This window comes from Egretta garzetta, unplaced genomic scaffold (genome assembly GCF_000687185.1).
Source record: "Egretta garzetta isolate BGI_Z169 unplaced genomic scaffold, ASM68718v1 scaffold268, whole genome shotgun sequence".
Lineage (NCBI taxonomy): Eukaryota > Metazoa > Chordata > Aves > Pelecaniformes > Ardeidae > Egretta > Egretta garzetta.
The window spans coordinates 1,793,452-1,809,435 of NW_009260600.1; the positions used below are offsets into that span (position 1 = coordinate 1,793,452).

General features: G+C 42.1%; 1 protein-coding gene across 1 annotated transcript; it reads left to right on the plus strand.

Moving 5' to 3' along the window:
- Window positions 1-2,349: 2,349 nt before the first annotated feature.
- CDADC1 (cytidine and dCMP deaminase domain containing 1) lies at window positions 2,350-15,614 on the plus strand. Its single transcript, XM_009644792.2, has 8 exons — window positions 2,350-2,451; window positions 5,125-5,302; window positions 6,127-6,705; window positions 8,638-8,687; window positions 9,766-9,935; window positions 10,463-10,652; window positions 11,321-11,381; window positions 12,692-15,614. Exons 1-8 carry the CDS (start codon window positions 2,350-2,352, stop codon window positions 12,763-12,765), a joined length of 1,404 nt encoding a protein of 467 aa, XP_009643087.1. The 3' UTR covers window positions 12,766-15,614.
- Window positions 15,615-15,984: the final 370 nt, after the last annotated feature.

Here is a 15,984-nt window from a genome sequence, read left to right on the forward strand (position 1 = left end):
GGAGGGGAGGTGGTAGGGGGGGGGGCGCTGACCGGCCTTTCGCGGGTCTCTTCTCGCCCACCGGGTGCTCGGAGGTGTCTAACGAAATGCCCGGAACCGTCCGGTTTGTCCCCTCCTCGGGGCGCTTGTCAGGGTTTCCCCTCCCCGGGGGTGGTCGGACAGCTCCTGCCTTCCCCCTCCCCGGCTGTTATTTCACAGAGCACCTCTGCCCGTTACAGACAAGGCAATAAAGTGTTCCCCCCGGCCCCCTGCTTGCCTGTGGTCTTATTCATAAGGCCTTTTGATAACAGATGCTTGTATTTTGCGTGTCCACACCGCCCACCCCACCCCACCCCCCCCGTCAAAATTATTCCGTTTTCCAGTTCTGTAGCGTGTATATTTAATGTCTATAAAATGTCATGTGTAAAAAAAAAACGCTTGCCTTCTGAGGGGCGTTCTTACTAACCCCTATAGCAGGGCCCATGTGCGAATTTAGTAGAGAGCAACTTTCTCACAAGGCTGGGGATGCCCAAATGAAGGGGATTTTGATAGATCTCATATATCCCATCGCTGCAGTCCCAGGGGAGCAGTGTGTACATACAGATCGCCCGTGGGCTGTATATATAGCTCTCAGACTGAGGACCACAACAGGGCTGCCAGGTCTCCTTGATGGGTAAATGGGGTTTGTTTCATCCTAGCTTTATGAAAAACCTGCTTCTAAGCAAGCAAAGAAGGTGAACCCTGCAAATGGTTTCTAGTTTCGTTTTCCCAGAGAGGAGAATGATGTTGCTGATTTCTTCCTCCTCGATTGCGACAAAGCACTGTGTTAGTTTTGTACTTGTAAGATGACTTCTTACAAGCCTTTCAGACTTTGAACTACAGACTCCTACACTGCAACCATGGCATAATCCTGTATCTGAGCCACATCCAGATGGGCAGTGCCCTGCTCCTTTTTGCTTGCAGGTGCAGGAGCAGCAGTGGTTTTGACACTGGCCTTCACTGTGTGTTTTCTGTGGAGCATCCTTTGCCTCACTGGAGTGAGATCCCTAACCTGGAGGAATAAAATCATACCTTTGTATGAAGTGGAGAAGCTGTATAAGTAGGGAAGCTGTGAGGACTTGATGCGCCTGAAAAGAGTGCTGCTTTCATATACGGTTTTGCTTTCAGTAGCAGAGCCCGATTCCTTTTCTTCCCCAGTCTTCTATAGTTGCTTTAAATTCTGTAAGAAGTCATCTACCTTTTTTTCCTTTTCTGAAAAAAGCTGATAAAATAATGTCTGAAAATGGTATTCCAGTCATGGATTACATATGTTTATCTGCTGTCCAAATTGTTTGGGTTCACAGATATGTCATTAAACTAACCCTCTCCCCCGCCGAAGCAATCTTAGTGTCTGATTATATCTCTTCCAAACTTCTAGAACTACTTACAGAAATGTTTTCCTCTATTCTGTTCTTGCCTCTGCCTTTTCCTCCTTTGCAAAAACTTTAATATTGTGGGAAGGGATAAAACCAGAAATAATACTATTGTCAGACAGCACATGTGAGACCTGCAGAGGAGTATGTGTTCACTACAGCTCTCTGTAAGCACCCCTGAAATAGGGACTGGAGCTTTTCCGAAGACTGAATAAACTTCTTGCCAAGTGTGAGGCAAGACAGCTTTACATGTGGAGTGGTGCAAGCATTAGTGAGCAATCAGTAGTTCCTCCTTTTTTATTTGTGGGACACTCACAGGACAACATCCAATACAGCACAAGGTGGTGGTCTAAGAAGGGATTCTTTGCTACCTGTCTGGTTATTTAGTCAGAAGTGACAACCTGAGCAATAGGTTTACGTTTTTGTAGAAATCTAACCAAATTTTAAGCAGACTGTAAAAATCCAAAAGCAAGTTTCTCCAGAACTGATCTAACTGGAAGGTTTCACAGTGGTTCATCCACTCTTGCTGCAGGTGTCAGTATAGGATCATGATGTGTGCCTCGATGTTTTTGTTCTCTTCCGTGGTGAGCCCGAAGCTGAATCACAAGCTATGTTTCAAATTTCTGTAAGCATCTATGAATCACTCGAGCACATTAAGTTATGTGGGATCTGATCTGTGATTTCTGCTCTTCACTTCTGAGTACAGTTAACTCACTGAATATCGGTGAAAGTTTTGCCACTTTCTCTTGTTGCACAAATCTGATCTCTGCATGCAGATATGAGCATTCTGAGTTGACAACTACTGCCCTGAAGAGGACAGTGTGGATTTAGCTGATGTAGTGGTTGATGAACCAGCTTCTGCAGCAGCTATGGTGTAGAAGACTTGGAAAATATTGTTTAACAATGTGGGGTTTCTTTATAAATATTCTTCAATAAATATTTCTTTTTTTTTCTTCTAATGACAGGTCAAATGCCAAGACTTTCTAAGGTCAATCTTTTTACTTTGTTCAGTCTCTGGATGGAGCTTTTTCCTTCGGCTGAGCAACAGAAAAAATCACAGGTAAGCTGTCTGCGTTTACCATTAATTGGTCTTTCTGAACAGATGCTAATAGCTCATGCAGTGAATTTAACCTAACTGCTCTTTACATGACAGATAGTCCAGAGGGGGGAAAAAAAAAAGGCTGGTAAGCATTTTTAAAATATTTCTTAGACATGGAAAAAAATTCACTGCTGGGAGAAAAATAGCGAAAGGGTTTAATAGCATGCTATTTCTGAAAAACTTTAAAAGGCAAAGTATATCCCCAAAAGGTGAAGCAAACAGTAAAAAATGCTGGTGGGTATTTTGAAGAGCGTTAGAAAGGAGGCATGGTCTATACCATGTACTCCTTAGTATATACTAATTATCACTTTAAAATCAGTGTGGTTGATGGTGTAGAGATATTCTTTAAAATGTTGATGTTCATGATTGTAGATGAGTTCTCTTACGCAGTGGATGTGCACAGAAACCTTTGCTTATCAAGAACTTGTAGATAACTACCTTAGTGACAATGAAAAGAAACCATCCTTGAGAATGGGTCTTCTAAATAGCTGCCAGTTACAGTTCAAAGTAGAGGGGCATTTTCAGAGTGTCCTGGAACAGGGGTTTCCTTTTGCCATCAGAGTTCTTACTGTGCTCTTTAAAATGATTACTACTTTGTGTAGAGCATACCCATGTGCTAAGATCCATGACGCATCTATCAGCCAGGATAAGAAAAGATAGGAAGATAATTTGAGTGACAGTTAGGCCTAATTTTCAGAGTTTGGTATGTCCCAGACTAGATCTGAAAGAGAGGTAGATGAGCAGCACTTTACAGACTTGAAAAGCAGTTTCAAATTTAGTAATTCAGTTAGGAATGGCACTTGGGTTATATGTAGGGCTTTAGTACAGCCTCATTTCTGTAAGCACAAAGAAACTGAGTAATTTACAGACCTAGAGCAATGGTGTTCTGGTAGTAGCTGGATTGCTTAATGAGATTTGTTTCACCAGCTTCATGAAACTACCCTGTATCCAGTTTCCTCACAATACATGGGAATCCATATGTAAGAGCTCGCCTGTGGTATCCAGACCTTTTCCATGGAAGATTCTTTAGAACCAGGATTCGTTTCTATAAATGAAGAGACAGAACAAAAGTTAGAGAAGCTATTGGCTCCCAGGATGGTCAAGCTTAAGACAGAAATTAAATTTATGAGCATTTCCAGACGTTGGATGATTCAGATGGATTTTCAGCTATAATTGACAGAAGTTTCTATGCTGCTTCTGGGTTTTGTTACGGGCAAAGCAATGACCAGAAAAATCAGGAATTTGCAGCAAGTCTACCTGGACTTCAGCAAAGCAAAGTCTCCCACAGCATTCTCCTAGAGAATGGCCTAGACGGGTGTACTCTTCACTGGGTAAAAAACTGGCTGGATGGCCGAGCCCAGAGACTTGTGGTGAATGGAGTTAAATCCAGTTGGCGTCCGGTCACAAGCTGTGTCCCCCAGGGCTCAGTTCTAGGGCCAGTCTTGTTTAATATCTTTATCAATGACCTGGACAAGGGGATTGAGTGTGCCCTCAGTAAGTTTGCAGATGACACCAAACTGGGTGGTAGTGTTGATCTGCTTGAGGGGAGGAGGGCTCTGCAGAGGGACCTGGACAGGCTGGATTGATGGGCCGAGGCCAACTGTATGAGGTTCAACAAGGCCAAGTGCCGGGTCCTGCACTTGGGTCACAACAACCCCATGCAGTGCTACAGGCTTGGGGAAGAGTGGCTGGAAAGCTGCCTGGCGGAAAAAGACCTGGGGGTACTGGTTGACAGCTGGCTGAGTATGAGCCAGCAGTGTGCTCAGGTGGCCAAGAAGGCCAACAGCATCCTGGCTTGTATCAGGAATAGTGTGACCAGCAGGAGCAGGGAAGTGATCGTGCCCCTGTACTCGGCACTGGTGAGGCCGCACCTGGAACACTGTGTTCAGTTTTGGGCCCCTCACTACATTGCATTGCTGGAGCATGTCCAGAGGAGAGCAACCAAGCTGGTGAGGGGTCTGGAGCACAAGTCTTGTGAGGAGCAGCTGAGGGAACTGGGGTTGTTTAGTCTGGAGAAGGAGAAGCTGAGAGGAGACCTTATCGCCCTCTACATCTGCCTGAAAGGAGGGTGTAGCGAGGTGGGGGTCGGCCTCTTCTCTCTGGTAATGAACAATAGGATGAGGGGAAATGGCCTCAAGTTGCGCCAGGGCAGGTTTAGGTTGGACATTATGAAAAATTTCTTCACAGGAAGGGTTGTCAGGCTCTGGAATGGGCTGCCCCGGGAGGGGGTTGAGTCCCCATCCCTGGAGGTATTTAAAAGACAGGTAGACGAGGTGCTTAGGGCCATGGTTTAGTGGTGGGATGGCAGTGTTAGGTTAAAGGTTGGACTTGATGATCTTAAAGGTCTTTTCCAACCTAAACAATTCTATGATTCTGTGATTCTAAGTCCTTATTTGAAGTTTGACAGGGGCAGAGCACGCTGATATTAACAGGCAGACGTAGAAACCATAAAAAAATTGCTTGGGGGAAGTGTAACAGAGATTGTTTAATGATTCATACTACAATTTGTACTGAAGAGCTGTATGCTCTGATCCTGGCTGATTACTGTTACCCAAGGAATAGCTGTAACTTCTCTGTGGAATTGATGTTGGAAAAAAAGTAAAATAGTAATAATAGTAATGTATTTTTCTGTAGGTAAAGAAGAGTGGTCTAGTTGTGGTGAAAAACATGAAGATTATTGGTCTTCATTGTTCCAGTACAGACTTGCATGCTGGCCAGATTGCACTCATTAAACACGGATCAAGACTTAAAAACTGTGATCTCTATTTTTCCAGAAAACCATGTTCAACTTGTTTAAAAATGATTGTAAATGGTAAGCAATGACTGTAGTAGAGTAGGAGTAAATGTTATGCTTGTGATTGGTGGTGTCAGAAAGCCTGTTTCCTCTTTGGACTGTCCCAGTTGCAAATGCCAGTTCCTAACTTGTGTAGCCTGCACTGATATTTTCCACAAGGCTGGAAACAGTATTGAATGTGCATTTCCTGGCACTGATGATCAAGAAACTAGGGTTTGCTACTGAGACCCTATTTCTCTGTGCAACTATTACTATGGGTGGTGCTTGTCTCTTGGTTGGGATGCACTGCTGAGATTCTGACATGCCTGTTGCACTTTGCCAGAGCAGCCCTAAGCCTGATGACTAGGCCTAGATTGCCACATTTTTCCTTGCCCTCCCATTACTCATCAGTGGCACCAGAGGAAGGGTGGGTTTTATGCAGAAATCACAAGAAGTACTTTAGGGTTTCCTTTCCCGGGTGAGATGAAGACAAGTTAGATTATTCACTTCCTGAAATGGGATCTGCTGGTACAGCCCTTCTGCAAATACTGTTTTTTTAATCTCAACATCAACTTCTGATAGTGCTAACTTTTTTGCATGGTGCTAATGCATCTGTTGTAGGCAAGATGCAAAATTTCGCTGACACAAAGATCTTAGAACTTAGGAAATTCCAATTTTTGTCTAAAGTCTGATAAGCTCTTGATACTTGTATATGCTAGCTTTTTTGTTGTCCAGACACCACTGAAACAGCACTCACAGCCGTGAAGGAGTAAAACCAGGGTTAGGCAATAGTGTGTTGAAAATGAAGTTTATGTTCCACTGTGCTTGCATGGTTCCTTTTGCTGCATTATCTTCTCTTCCAGCTGGGGTGAACAGGATTTCTTACTGGCCTGCAGATCCTGAAATCAGCTTGCAGACTGAGGTGTCCAATCCCATGAGTACTGATGATGCGAAGCTAGATGCCAAAGCAGTAGAAAGACTGAAGTCAAATAGTCGTGCTCGTGTGTGTGTGTTGCTTCAGCCCTTGGTGTGCTATATGGTGCAATTTGTTGAAGAAACTTCTACCAAATTTGATTTTATTCAAAAAATAGCAAAATCTCACCCTGACTCGAATACTGACTTTTATACTGCATGTAGACAAGAGAGAATAAAAGAGTATGAAAGTATATTCCTAATTTCAAATGAGGAAACACACAAGCAAATATTGATGACAATAGGACTGGAGAACCTCTGTGAAAATCCGTACTTCAGCAACCTTAGGCAAAATATGAAAGATCTTGTCTTAGTCTTGGCAACAGTGGCTGCCAGCGTCCCTGTCTCTGGATGCTTTGGATTTTACAACAGTGAATCACAGCAAACAAATGAGACGGACCATCAGGGTTTGCCCCAGGAAATTGCAAGGCACTGTATGATACAAGCCAGACTGCTTGCATACCGAACAGGTGAGTTGTTACAGCAGTGGAGGAAGAATGGATTTCATGAGCAGGGCAAGTTCCTCATTTCAGTCTTACTTCTTCCAAATACTTCCTTGAGCAAGGTGCTGAATTCCATTCCTACATCTGTGAAACAGGAGCAGCAGTAGTAGTAAAAAATCCACAGGGGTATATTGTATTGTGTGTGAAAGCACTGAGATTTCCAAGGGAAAATCAGGGCAGGTATTTATCATACGGTGCCAGCAAAGCCTGCCCTTACAACATATCCAACACCCATCTGAAAATAGAATACGATGAAATTTAAATTCTTCAAGGTGCTCTGAGGCTCTTTTATATGGAGGTTTCACAAGATGTTTCTGTTATCAAGTAAATGCCAATATTATGTACGCTTCTTCATAAAAGAGCAGTGAAATAATATCCTTCCAGTAGGGCATTAAGTACAATTTATATTAAGTTTCCTAGTTCCAGTCTTATTAGTGAAAGTGATTATATATCTGATGGGGTTTTCTTTGCAAAGATGCTGGAGTTTTGATATACAGGCTTTCAGGGTGGAAGGGTAGTCTTTTGATACAGATGCCTTCTGTTAGCTACTTTATTCTGTCTGGGTAGCAATGCAGTAAACTGGTGAGTTCTTCCAGAGAATAGAATACGAAGACTTAAAACTTGGTGGTACTCCTTAGTGATTTTTTTTTTCATCTAGATAGGATAGTTGCTTTTTCAAAACCCTTTTAAACAAATAGATAGTACATATTTAAAGCTTAAAATAAAATTAATCCCCCAACATGCAAACACAAAACCAACCTATCAAGTCAGGTGCTGAATGTGCCTTTTGACTTGTTCAGACTTTGTTATTTGTAAAGGTGAATCTTCATGTTTTAGAACCTTACCCTTTTCTGGTTGTGATGGTTTGGTTTTTTTCCCCTGGTTACCCTCCACAAATTTGGTCACCAAAAGTTGCAGAGGAGATTGCGTTTTTAGAATTAATTCAGAAGTTTCATGGAACCAGTTGCGAGTTTTTTGTACAACTGCTGTTGTACAGAGCAAGATAGAATGACCAAGCTGAGTGTTCATTCTTGGGGCAGCAAAATTCAGTTTTATCTGTGCTGTTCAGCCTGGACTCAAGTCTGGTTTTTGAGCAAACCCTTATTCCACTTTAGTCCTCTAATGAAATTAAAATAAATAACAGCACATACTTTACATTATTATATAGGTGGATATAAGGGGAGAAAGATCACAGGATGTCTTCTATGCTGGCTTAATATACATCAGTGACTAATAAAAATGCAGAACATAAATAAAGTCGGCCCTCATAAAAACTTACCTTTGGCAGGAAAGACCCTCTTTGACTGTATATGGTAGTGATACTAGGATGTTGGAAATGGTTAATTGAAACAGCATCTTCTACATTATTAATCCCTGGAAGCCTGAAACTTTTTTTTTTCTCTTTTTTTTCATATGCTCTGCTTTAACTGGTCAAGACTCTCATCAGTAGCTACTGGGGAAGATTTCCAAGTGCCATAAAAAATCAAGTTCTGTTCCGGTTTTCCTGTGGTGGTGATAGGAAACATGCCCCAAAATCCGATTGTTAATATTTTGTAAACAAGAAGGTTTTTATCAGTTTGCCATCTCACACCAGTGAACCTGTCCACATATATTCTTGGCACACATTTTTTTATCTGATATATGTATTGGTTGTTTCTTAGCATTTGTGAACAAGTGTACATAGGAAAGTCTTAGAATGGCTGCCCTTGCTGTTAAAGCACACCCAGCTTTTGCACTAGGCTGATGTGACTTCGAAGCTCTTAATCTTTCTATGTTTTTTTTTTTCCTGTCTACAAAGCAACGAGTGTTATTCCTTACTCTAGGATCTCATATATTAATGTATATGTAACTCAGAAGTGCTTTATTTGTTATTTACTGCTAAAATGTTATGTATTTTAGAGGATCATAAAACAGGAGTTGGAGCTATTATTTGGGCAGAAGAAAAATCAGTAAGTATTGAAAGAGTTACTTTTTCTTGCACTCACAATTCATACGCTTGTATCTGCTTTGAGCTTGCTATTTTAAGTTTATACATGTGCACTTTTGATACACACGCATACTGCTATAGAAAGGTTGCACTTCTCATTCCTTACTAAGTTAATGACTGGTTCATTGATACGCTGCCAAGATGAAGGGAAGTATAAATGAGTTCAGTAACTACCACAGTGTCTCTGCCTAGCTTTTCAGGGCGCTTGCTTCCCTCGTCATTGTCAGCTATTCCAGGTGTCCTGGCTACAAAGTTTTGCCACAGCTGCTGATCAGGGAGCAGGTCCCTACTCTACATCCCTTTTCACAGCTCTTTTTTAGAGGGGTCTCAGTGCAATCATAGCCTGAAAATTTCCTGAGGATTTTTGTTGCAGTTGAAATGCTGTACTGGCTTTAGCACATTCCTTTTTGGATCAAAGTGATCTTTTTCTACAAATATTTTTACAATGCTTTTTCCCATCCAAACACAAACTTTTTATTTCTTTGTATCTCTGATTATGCATGTTACCAATCCCAGGAACCCTCATTCTTCATGCAGCTGCACCATACTCTTTATTTGCTTTTAGCACTTCAGTCACCAGCTGCTTATTGCTGTTTTGTTTCTTGTTCTGATTTCAGTCACTGACTGCTACTTGGTTAGCCCACTAGTCACTGGGTCTGTTGAGAGACAGGTGAAACATAGTCTTTGGCACATCAGGGACTAACTCCAGCTATCTTTAGTTTTGTACATTGCAGAAAGGCTTAAGGACTACATACATCCTTCAGACTTTGTGTTCCTGCTCTCAGTATTACTTGCTAAAAGGAAAACCTCTAAAGCCTGGTGCAGTGTGTTGTCTGCAGTGTTACGCTTTGCCCATGCAGCTTAATGGAGTTTAGTGGAAAAGCTCTGTACAGGCATGGAGCAATTAGCAAGAGCTGAGTTCTCTTTTAACTGCTCTAACTTGGCATGAACTGATAATGTGAAAGTATACAGCGCACAACACTTTGACTTAGTACTGGGTTTACATGTCTCCAACTTTGGTGCTTTGCTTACTGTTGCAGAGAAGCTGTGATGGAACAGGAGCAATGTATTTTGTAGGTTGTGGTTACAATGCCTTTCCTGTTGGATCTGAATATGCTGATTTTCCACACATGGATGATAAACAAAAAGATCGGGAAATCAGAAAGTTCAGATACATTATACATGCGGAGCAGAACGCCTTGACATTCAGGTAATGGGTTTATTTTTACCACAGAAGAGAATGAGATGGTTCAGAAACAATTCCATGACAAATGCATGATGTTACTGTGATGAAGTGTGGATTGCAATCACAGTCTTGTTTATGCCCATGATGCAGAACTTGGATGTGCATGGACAGTCAGCTCCTGGGGTTTCTTCAGACTTGTTAAGTGAACTTGGTTTTTAAAGGATATTTGCTCCAATGCATGGCAGCTATGCTTCAGATATGAGCCGCTGCCTCTGCTTCCTGCTAGGACTATGCTATAACCTGAAATACGGAAGTGTGGCAATTGTGGAGGCTTCCGACAGTAATATGTGTGGAGAGGTGGGATGGGTGTTTTGTTCACAGATGGTAAAACCAAACCAGCTATCATTGTGTACTTGTGCACTTGATTAGGAATAAGTTGCTTCTGAGAGTTGATAACACTTCTTTGCTTGCTCTTGTGAGGTATCAGGTTCATCACCATTCAAAACTATCAAGATATAAACTCTGAAATTCCATTTTCTGACTGCTTGTAGGTGTCGAGAAATAAATCCAGATGAGAGAAGCATGATATTTGTGACAAAATGTCCATGTGATGAATGTGTCCCTTTAATCAAAGGGGCTGGTATCAAGGAGATCTATGCAGGAGATGTTGATGCTGGAAAAAAGAAAGCAGACATATCCTATATGAAGTTTGGTGAACTTGAGGGTGTAAGCAAATTTACAGTAAGTGTCTAAATGTACGATATGCTAAAAACTCTGGGCAGCGCTGGGGGGGGAGAGTGAAGTGAGCAGTCATCTGCAGTCAGCATAGAGGAGTGTTCTCATGTGCTGTTTAGTCACGTGAGTGGAATTGAGAGGTTGCTCTGTCACGACACTGGGAAGAAGTGCTGTGCCATATGTCAGATTGGGGGGCTGAGTGTGTCTGTTCTTCTGTAATTGCCCCACAGGTTTCCCTCTTACTCGTTGCTGCTGTTTGAGGTGGTCTCTTCACACTCTGAAGCTCTGTCTGAGCCTCCCTGTCACAGCATGGTAGCTGACGTGGGAGATCACCGTGTGGTTTTTGTAGACCTTTCCAGCAGCTCCTGAAAGAGCTGTGATGGGTTTTGAAGGCAGCCAAGCGCGCCTGCACTCAGGTTGCTCTCAATGACGAACTGCAGCACTGTCAGTTTGAGCAGGCTCGTTTCCCCTTCTCAAGGGAGTAAATGGCCACACGCCCCTTAACAGCTCTTTATCCTCAAAGCAAGTGTGTGTTGGAGGGGGAGCCCTTCATTTCCCACCTCGCCCCTAGTCATGCCTTACAGTGAAGGACTGAAGGGTACCTTTTTTTTTTTTTTTTTCCCTCTTTGCTCTTTCTTCTGGAGTGAGTAAACTTTTTCTTCTTCTTTTACCAGTGGCAAAAAAACCCATTGTACACTAATGCCCTTGAATTCCATGACCCCACAGCCAGGGAAAGTAAGTATTTTTTCATTAATTCATTTTATGGTTGGAGTCAATAAGAGAGATCAAGTTTTAAACAAACCTGAATCCCTATGGGATTGATTAGTCTTAATTAATCTTGATTTAGATGAGTTAAATTTTGCTATGAAAACTTCTCTGAGCTTTTTGAATAGATGAACTAATGCTAAGTTGAAAACAAGCTTCTTCTAACAAATGCTTGGCATTGGCGCACACATTACAAAATCTAGCAGTGCTATTATCAAGGTCGACAATATGCTGTTTTGCACATAGTCATTTCAGACTATCATGTTTTAAATTTTGTTCTATAAAGACTTGTTATATTGTGTTCTGTAAAGAGTGCCATTCTTTTTCAAGAGAAATTGGACTCCTCCAAGTCATTTAAACATGTTCTGCAGAACATTTCAGTGCTTCTTTTATGAAGTAGAATCTATGCCAATGCTTTTCAATCAACATTTATTTTTGTGTGTATATATACACATATATAATATAAAGGCCACAAAATCCTGTCAGCCTGCACCCCTGTAGCAAGGGAGCTGTCATCTTCTGAAAACAGAGTTTAGATGAATCTTACGTTGAAGCCTTATAGTGCTACAAAAGGGACCCACCACTGGCATCTACTGTCAGCTACCAGTCCTTAAAATGTTTTTCATCCAGAGGGGAAAATAATGTGGAAAAAGAAGCTAAATATTTTTTGTGCCTGAAGCATGAAGATACGGAGCGTAAAGATAGGGAGTTGGCAGTTACTCAAAGCACTGAGCTCCATGCTAGGAGCATAAAAAAGACTGAAGGTGGCTTTTGTAGCACATGAATACCCACGCACTTCATGCTAATTCCTAACACGCGGTGAGCTAGACTTGCGGAGAAGCATCTTTGTTAGGTATTTCCTCATGAGTCGGGGCGGCAAAGGGAGGAGGGAAAGGCTCAAGAGTAGTGTTTATGGCGTTAGTAATCACTGCAAAATGTTAGGGCTTGTTTGTCCCTCTCTCTACTACTGGTTTTTAGACCCAGCTGGAGGAAGATTCATCCTGGAGTACTTTGACAACCTTAAACAGGGCTCATTTTTCTAACAATGCTTTCTTCGAGATGGCATGCTTGCATTTGCAACGCTGAACTGGTTTAAGTTGCTGGTTTTCCTTAGTATGTTTCTTTTGCTATGATTATTGCATGTTCCTCTGTATGGGGAAGATGACAAGCTCCCCTGTCCCAACCCCCAGCCAGAGTTACTCCAGTGCGCCTGTATGTGTTGAGTATTTAGACTATGCTTGCTATTGTATTAATGTTTCACACATATTTTTTTTCTTTAGATGGGGTCCAGAAAACCAAATCACTAGATGACCAGCAGCACCAAAACAAGAAATTGTGTCTTGGTCACTACTGAATAATTAAGCACTTCTGCAGTCTTGCTCTGTACTTTTTATAATGCAGCCTGTTTGCACTTTCAAATGAGGAAGAGTTTTATTTATTGTTCGGAAAGTGGTTTTTAGAATAAGTTTATTTATGGTGTCTTAAATGTTTTACAGAATTACCTGAAGGTCTTTTTATTTTAGAAGTTCCTGGGGAAAAAATGCTGCTTGTATTTTCTGTGAAAGTAACTGTGTGGCTAATCATTGTTCACACATTAAAAAAAAAAAGGTACTGAAAGTTTATTGCTGGTAGATCAGAGCAATAATAAAGCAGTATCTTTTTTTGCTCGGTGTATGGATTGAGGGAGTGGATTTCTAAGGTCTGGGCTAGCAGAATGCAGAAATAAGCCCTACTTCTTCAACTACAATCATCAAGGGAATCTTCTAGGAAATGGTAGATAAGTAATCACTAGCGATTATTCCTGTCCTGAAAGTGGCTTTTGCTTCTCAGTCTGCTTGTACAAAGGAGACAAAGCCATTGGGGTGGCAGTCGTTGCTAGGGAAGTGATTTGGAGATTGGGCTTGCCTTTCATACATATCCTCTTCCAGCTACCATAGCAGCAGAGCTGTTTTGTTGTGTGGTACTTGCATTGCGGCTCTGTGCTTCCTCAAGCGAGTCCCATCTGAACTAATGTAGACAAAGATTAGCTTTGCTTTTTCTCAGCTTCTGGATGCAGGCCTAAAAGAATTTGGCTGTATGCATCTCACTGGCCCCTACGTACGAAGTGAAGGTTGCTGGTGTTTAGGTTTTGTTAATCTTCACTAACGGGCCTCTAGGACTACAGAAGCTAATAAAGTGCCAGATGTCCTGTTGTCTCTTAGATAGGGTGGAACCAGTGGAATAGTGCAAATCTTTTCAGGTGCCAGTCTCTTGGATGACTACACCTGCAGCAGTGAAACTGCAGTCTAATGGTGTCCTAGTTTTGAGGAGGTGCTGGGTAGGTAACGGTTAACCAGAACAGAGAGTTGTACCCAGCATCTTTTGAGAGGTCACTCTCCTTACTCCCATCTGTTTGCTGCTTTGAGTATGACCTCTAGCTGCTTCTTTGAGCAGATGTTCCAAGGCTTTCTCTTGGAAGCTGTCAAGTGCAAATTCCTGAAGTCTTTTTCTGCTGCTGCTGGTAGGATATATAAACGCCCTCTTCCCAGTTCTTTCATGCGTCTTGTCTTTGCGGCCCTCCTTAAATTACTGGAGGGGGAATCACGTCTAAAGATGCTGCTGGTTGAGTGCAGCACATGCAGAGTCAGCAGCAGAAATCTCATCAGGCAGCTGGCTGACCTCCCACACCACTGCTGTCTTGCTCAGCAGGGTGCATCCAGTTTCGTTTCCCAGGACTGGGTAGTGAACGAAGGGGAAAAATCTGACACTGTTTCTCAACTAAGGGAAGGAGGGTGAAATCCATTTTTGCATCACACCACAAAAGGGTCCTTTTCCACAGTAGTAGTTCAGGAGGAAATGGCTGAAGTGCCACTTCACCAGGTCGTGTAATCTAGTCTGGAGGAACCTGAGTCCTGAATTTAGGACCAGCAGATCCAACTGCAAGAGTTCCATGCCTCAACCGTCAGACTCAGAGTCCAGGGACTGGGGATTAAGTTACTGGTCTGGATACTGTACAAACCTTGGAAAGACAGTTTTTCCCTCTCGTTAAGGTTTATCTAGTTTCATTGTTTGTAACTTGCATATGAGGTTAAAGTCAAATGTTGGTGTTTCATAAGCAAGATTATAATCTGGTTTTAAATCATAAATATTTTACTTTGGCATATTTCCACACACACACTTCTTGTAAGCATCTTTTGTTAGAATAATTGCTCTTTGCTTTTTCTACAGATCAGAAGAGCACTGTCCAGATTAGAGTAAAAAGTCTGTCCCACCCACCAAAACCTTCATGTTTCCACAATCCATTGGCAATGCTGTTCTGCTTGAGGTAGAAGCAGGGAAAAGACCAGGCTGGATGGGGCTCTGAGCAACATTATCTAGTTAGCGGTGTCCCTGCTCACTGCAGGGGGGTTGGACTAGATGACCTCTACAGGTCCCTTCCAACCCAAAGCATTCTATGAAAAAAAAACAGGGGCAGGCCCCTTCAAGTTTTATACTGATCAGTCAGCTGGTATCAGAATCGGTAAAGAAGTCTGTGTCTTTATAGGAACAGCTGAAATTGAAAAGTCCCTGAAACATCATAGGTAGCCCCGGGGACATGGAGAGGTAAATCAAGATACAAGTCAGCTATCGCACACATTAAATTACTGTGCTGCAGTGAGTGCTGCTGGTAACCTGTACTTCATGAGGAGCTAAGATTTTTACCTTTACTTTTTATTGTTTTTTAAAAAGAGGATTTTTGTACAAAACTTTCCATGAAACTTGGAGTTGCTTGTACGGCTGAAGGCTTGGAAGTCTGGCTTTGTTTCCGTCTTGCCATATTTCTACAGGTTCCTCCAGAGGCTCACAAATTTCCGTAGCCTCTGATCATCGGTGTAACTCTACTTTTAATTCATGCTGGAATTACAAAGTAGGGTCTTTATTCTGGATGACAGAAACAATGTGAATGGGGTTTCTCTCTCAGCCCATGGACTCTGTAGGTGCTGCTGTGCATGCCTTCTGCTTACCAGGGAGAGATGTGGAAGATTGGACGTCTCCTGCAGTGCTTATTTTGCAAATGAACTCTAGGATGTTTGTTTCTTACATAAAAAGAGCGATGTATTTAAAATTAAGAAATGTTAAAGTTATATATTTTATATATTGTATGAAATTTCCATATGCGTTTTGGTTCTTTTCCATTCATTTCAGAGCAGTCATTGTAATTGCAGGTATTAACGATCAGTAATAATTTGGCCTCTTGACTGAGAATTACAGAAATTCTCTGTTAGTTGTCTGCCTTACAGCAAAATATGTTTTCTGCTAATAAATTGATCCCAACAGTAAGTACTGAAGTGTATTTTTAAGTGCTTTGGGTTATTAGAAACATTACAAAGTACTTTGAAATGCTCACGCCCTTTACCAGCCCAGTGCTGTCCTTGCTCCTGTAGTCCCAGCTGTTTGCTGAGCTGCATCACCTCCCTCTGCTCTGCCTGAAGAATTTGTCTCAACACGAGACTGTGCCTCCCACCAGCCCCGGGGAATGGGCCAGGATCCCCTCCCTTGGCCATGTGAGCATTAATGAGCATTAATTCCCTCTTTGTTGTGAGAGTAAGAACTG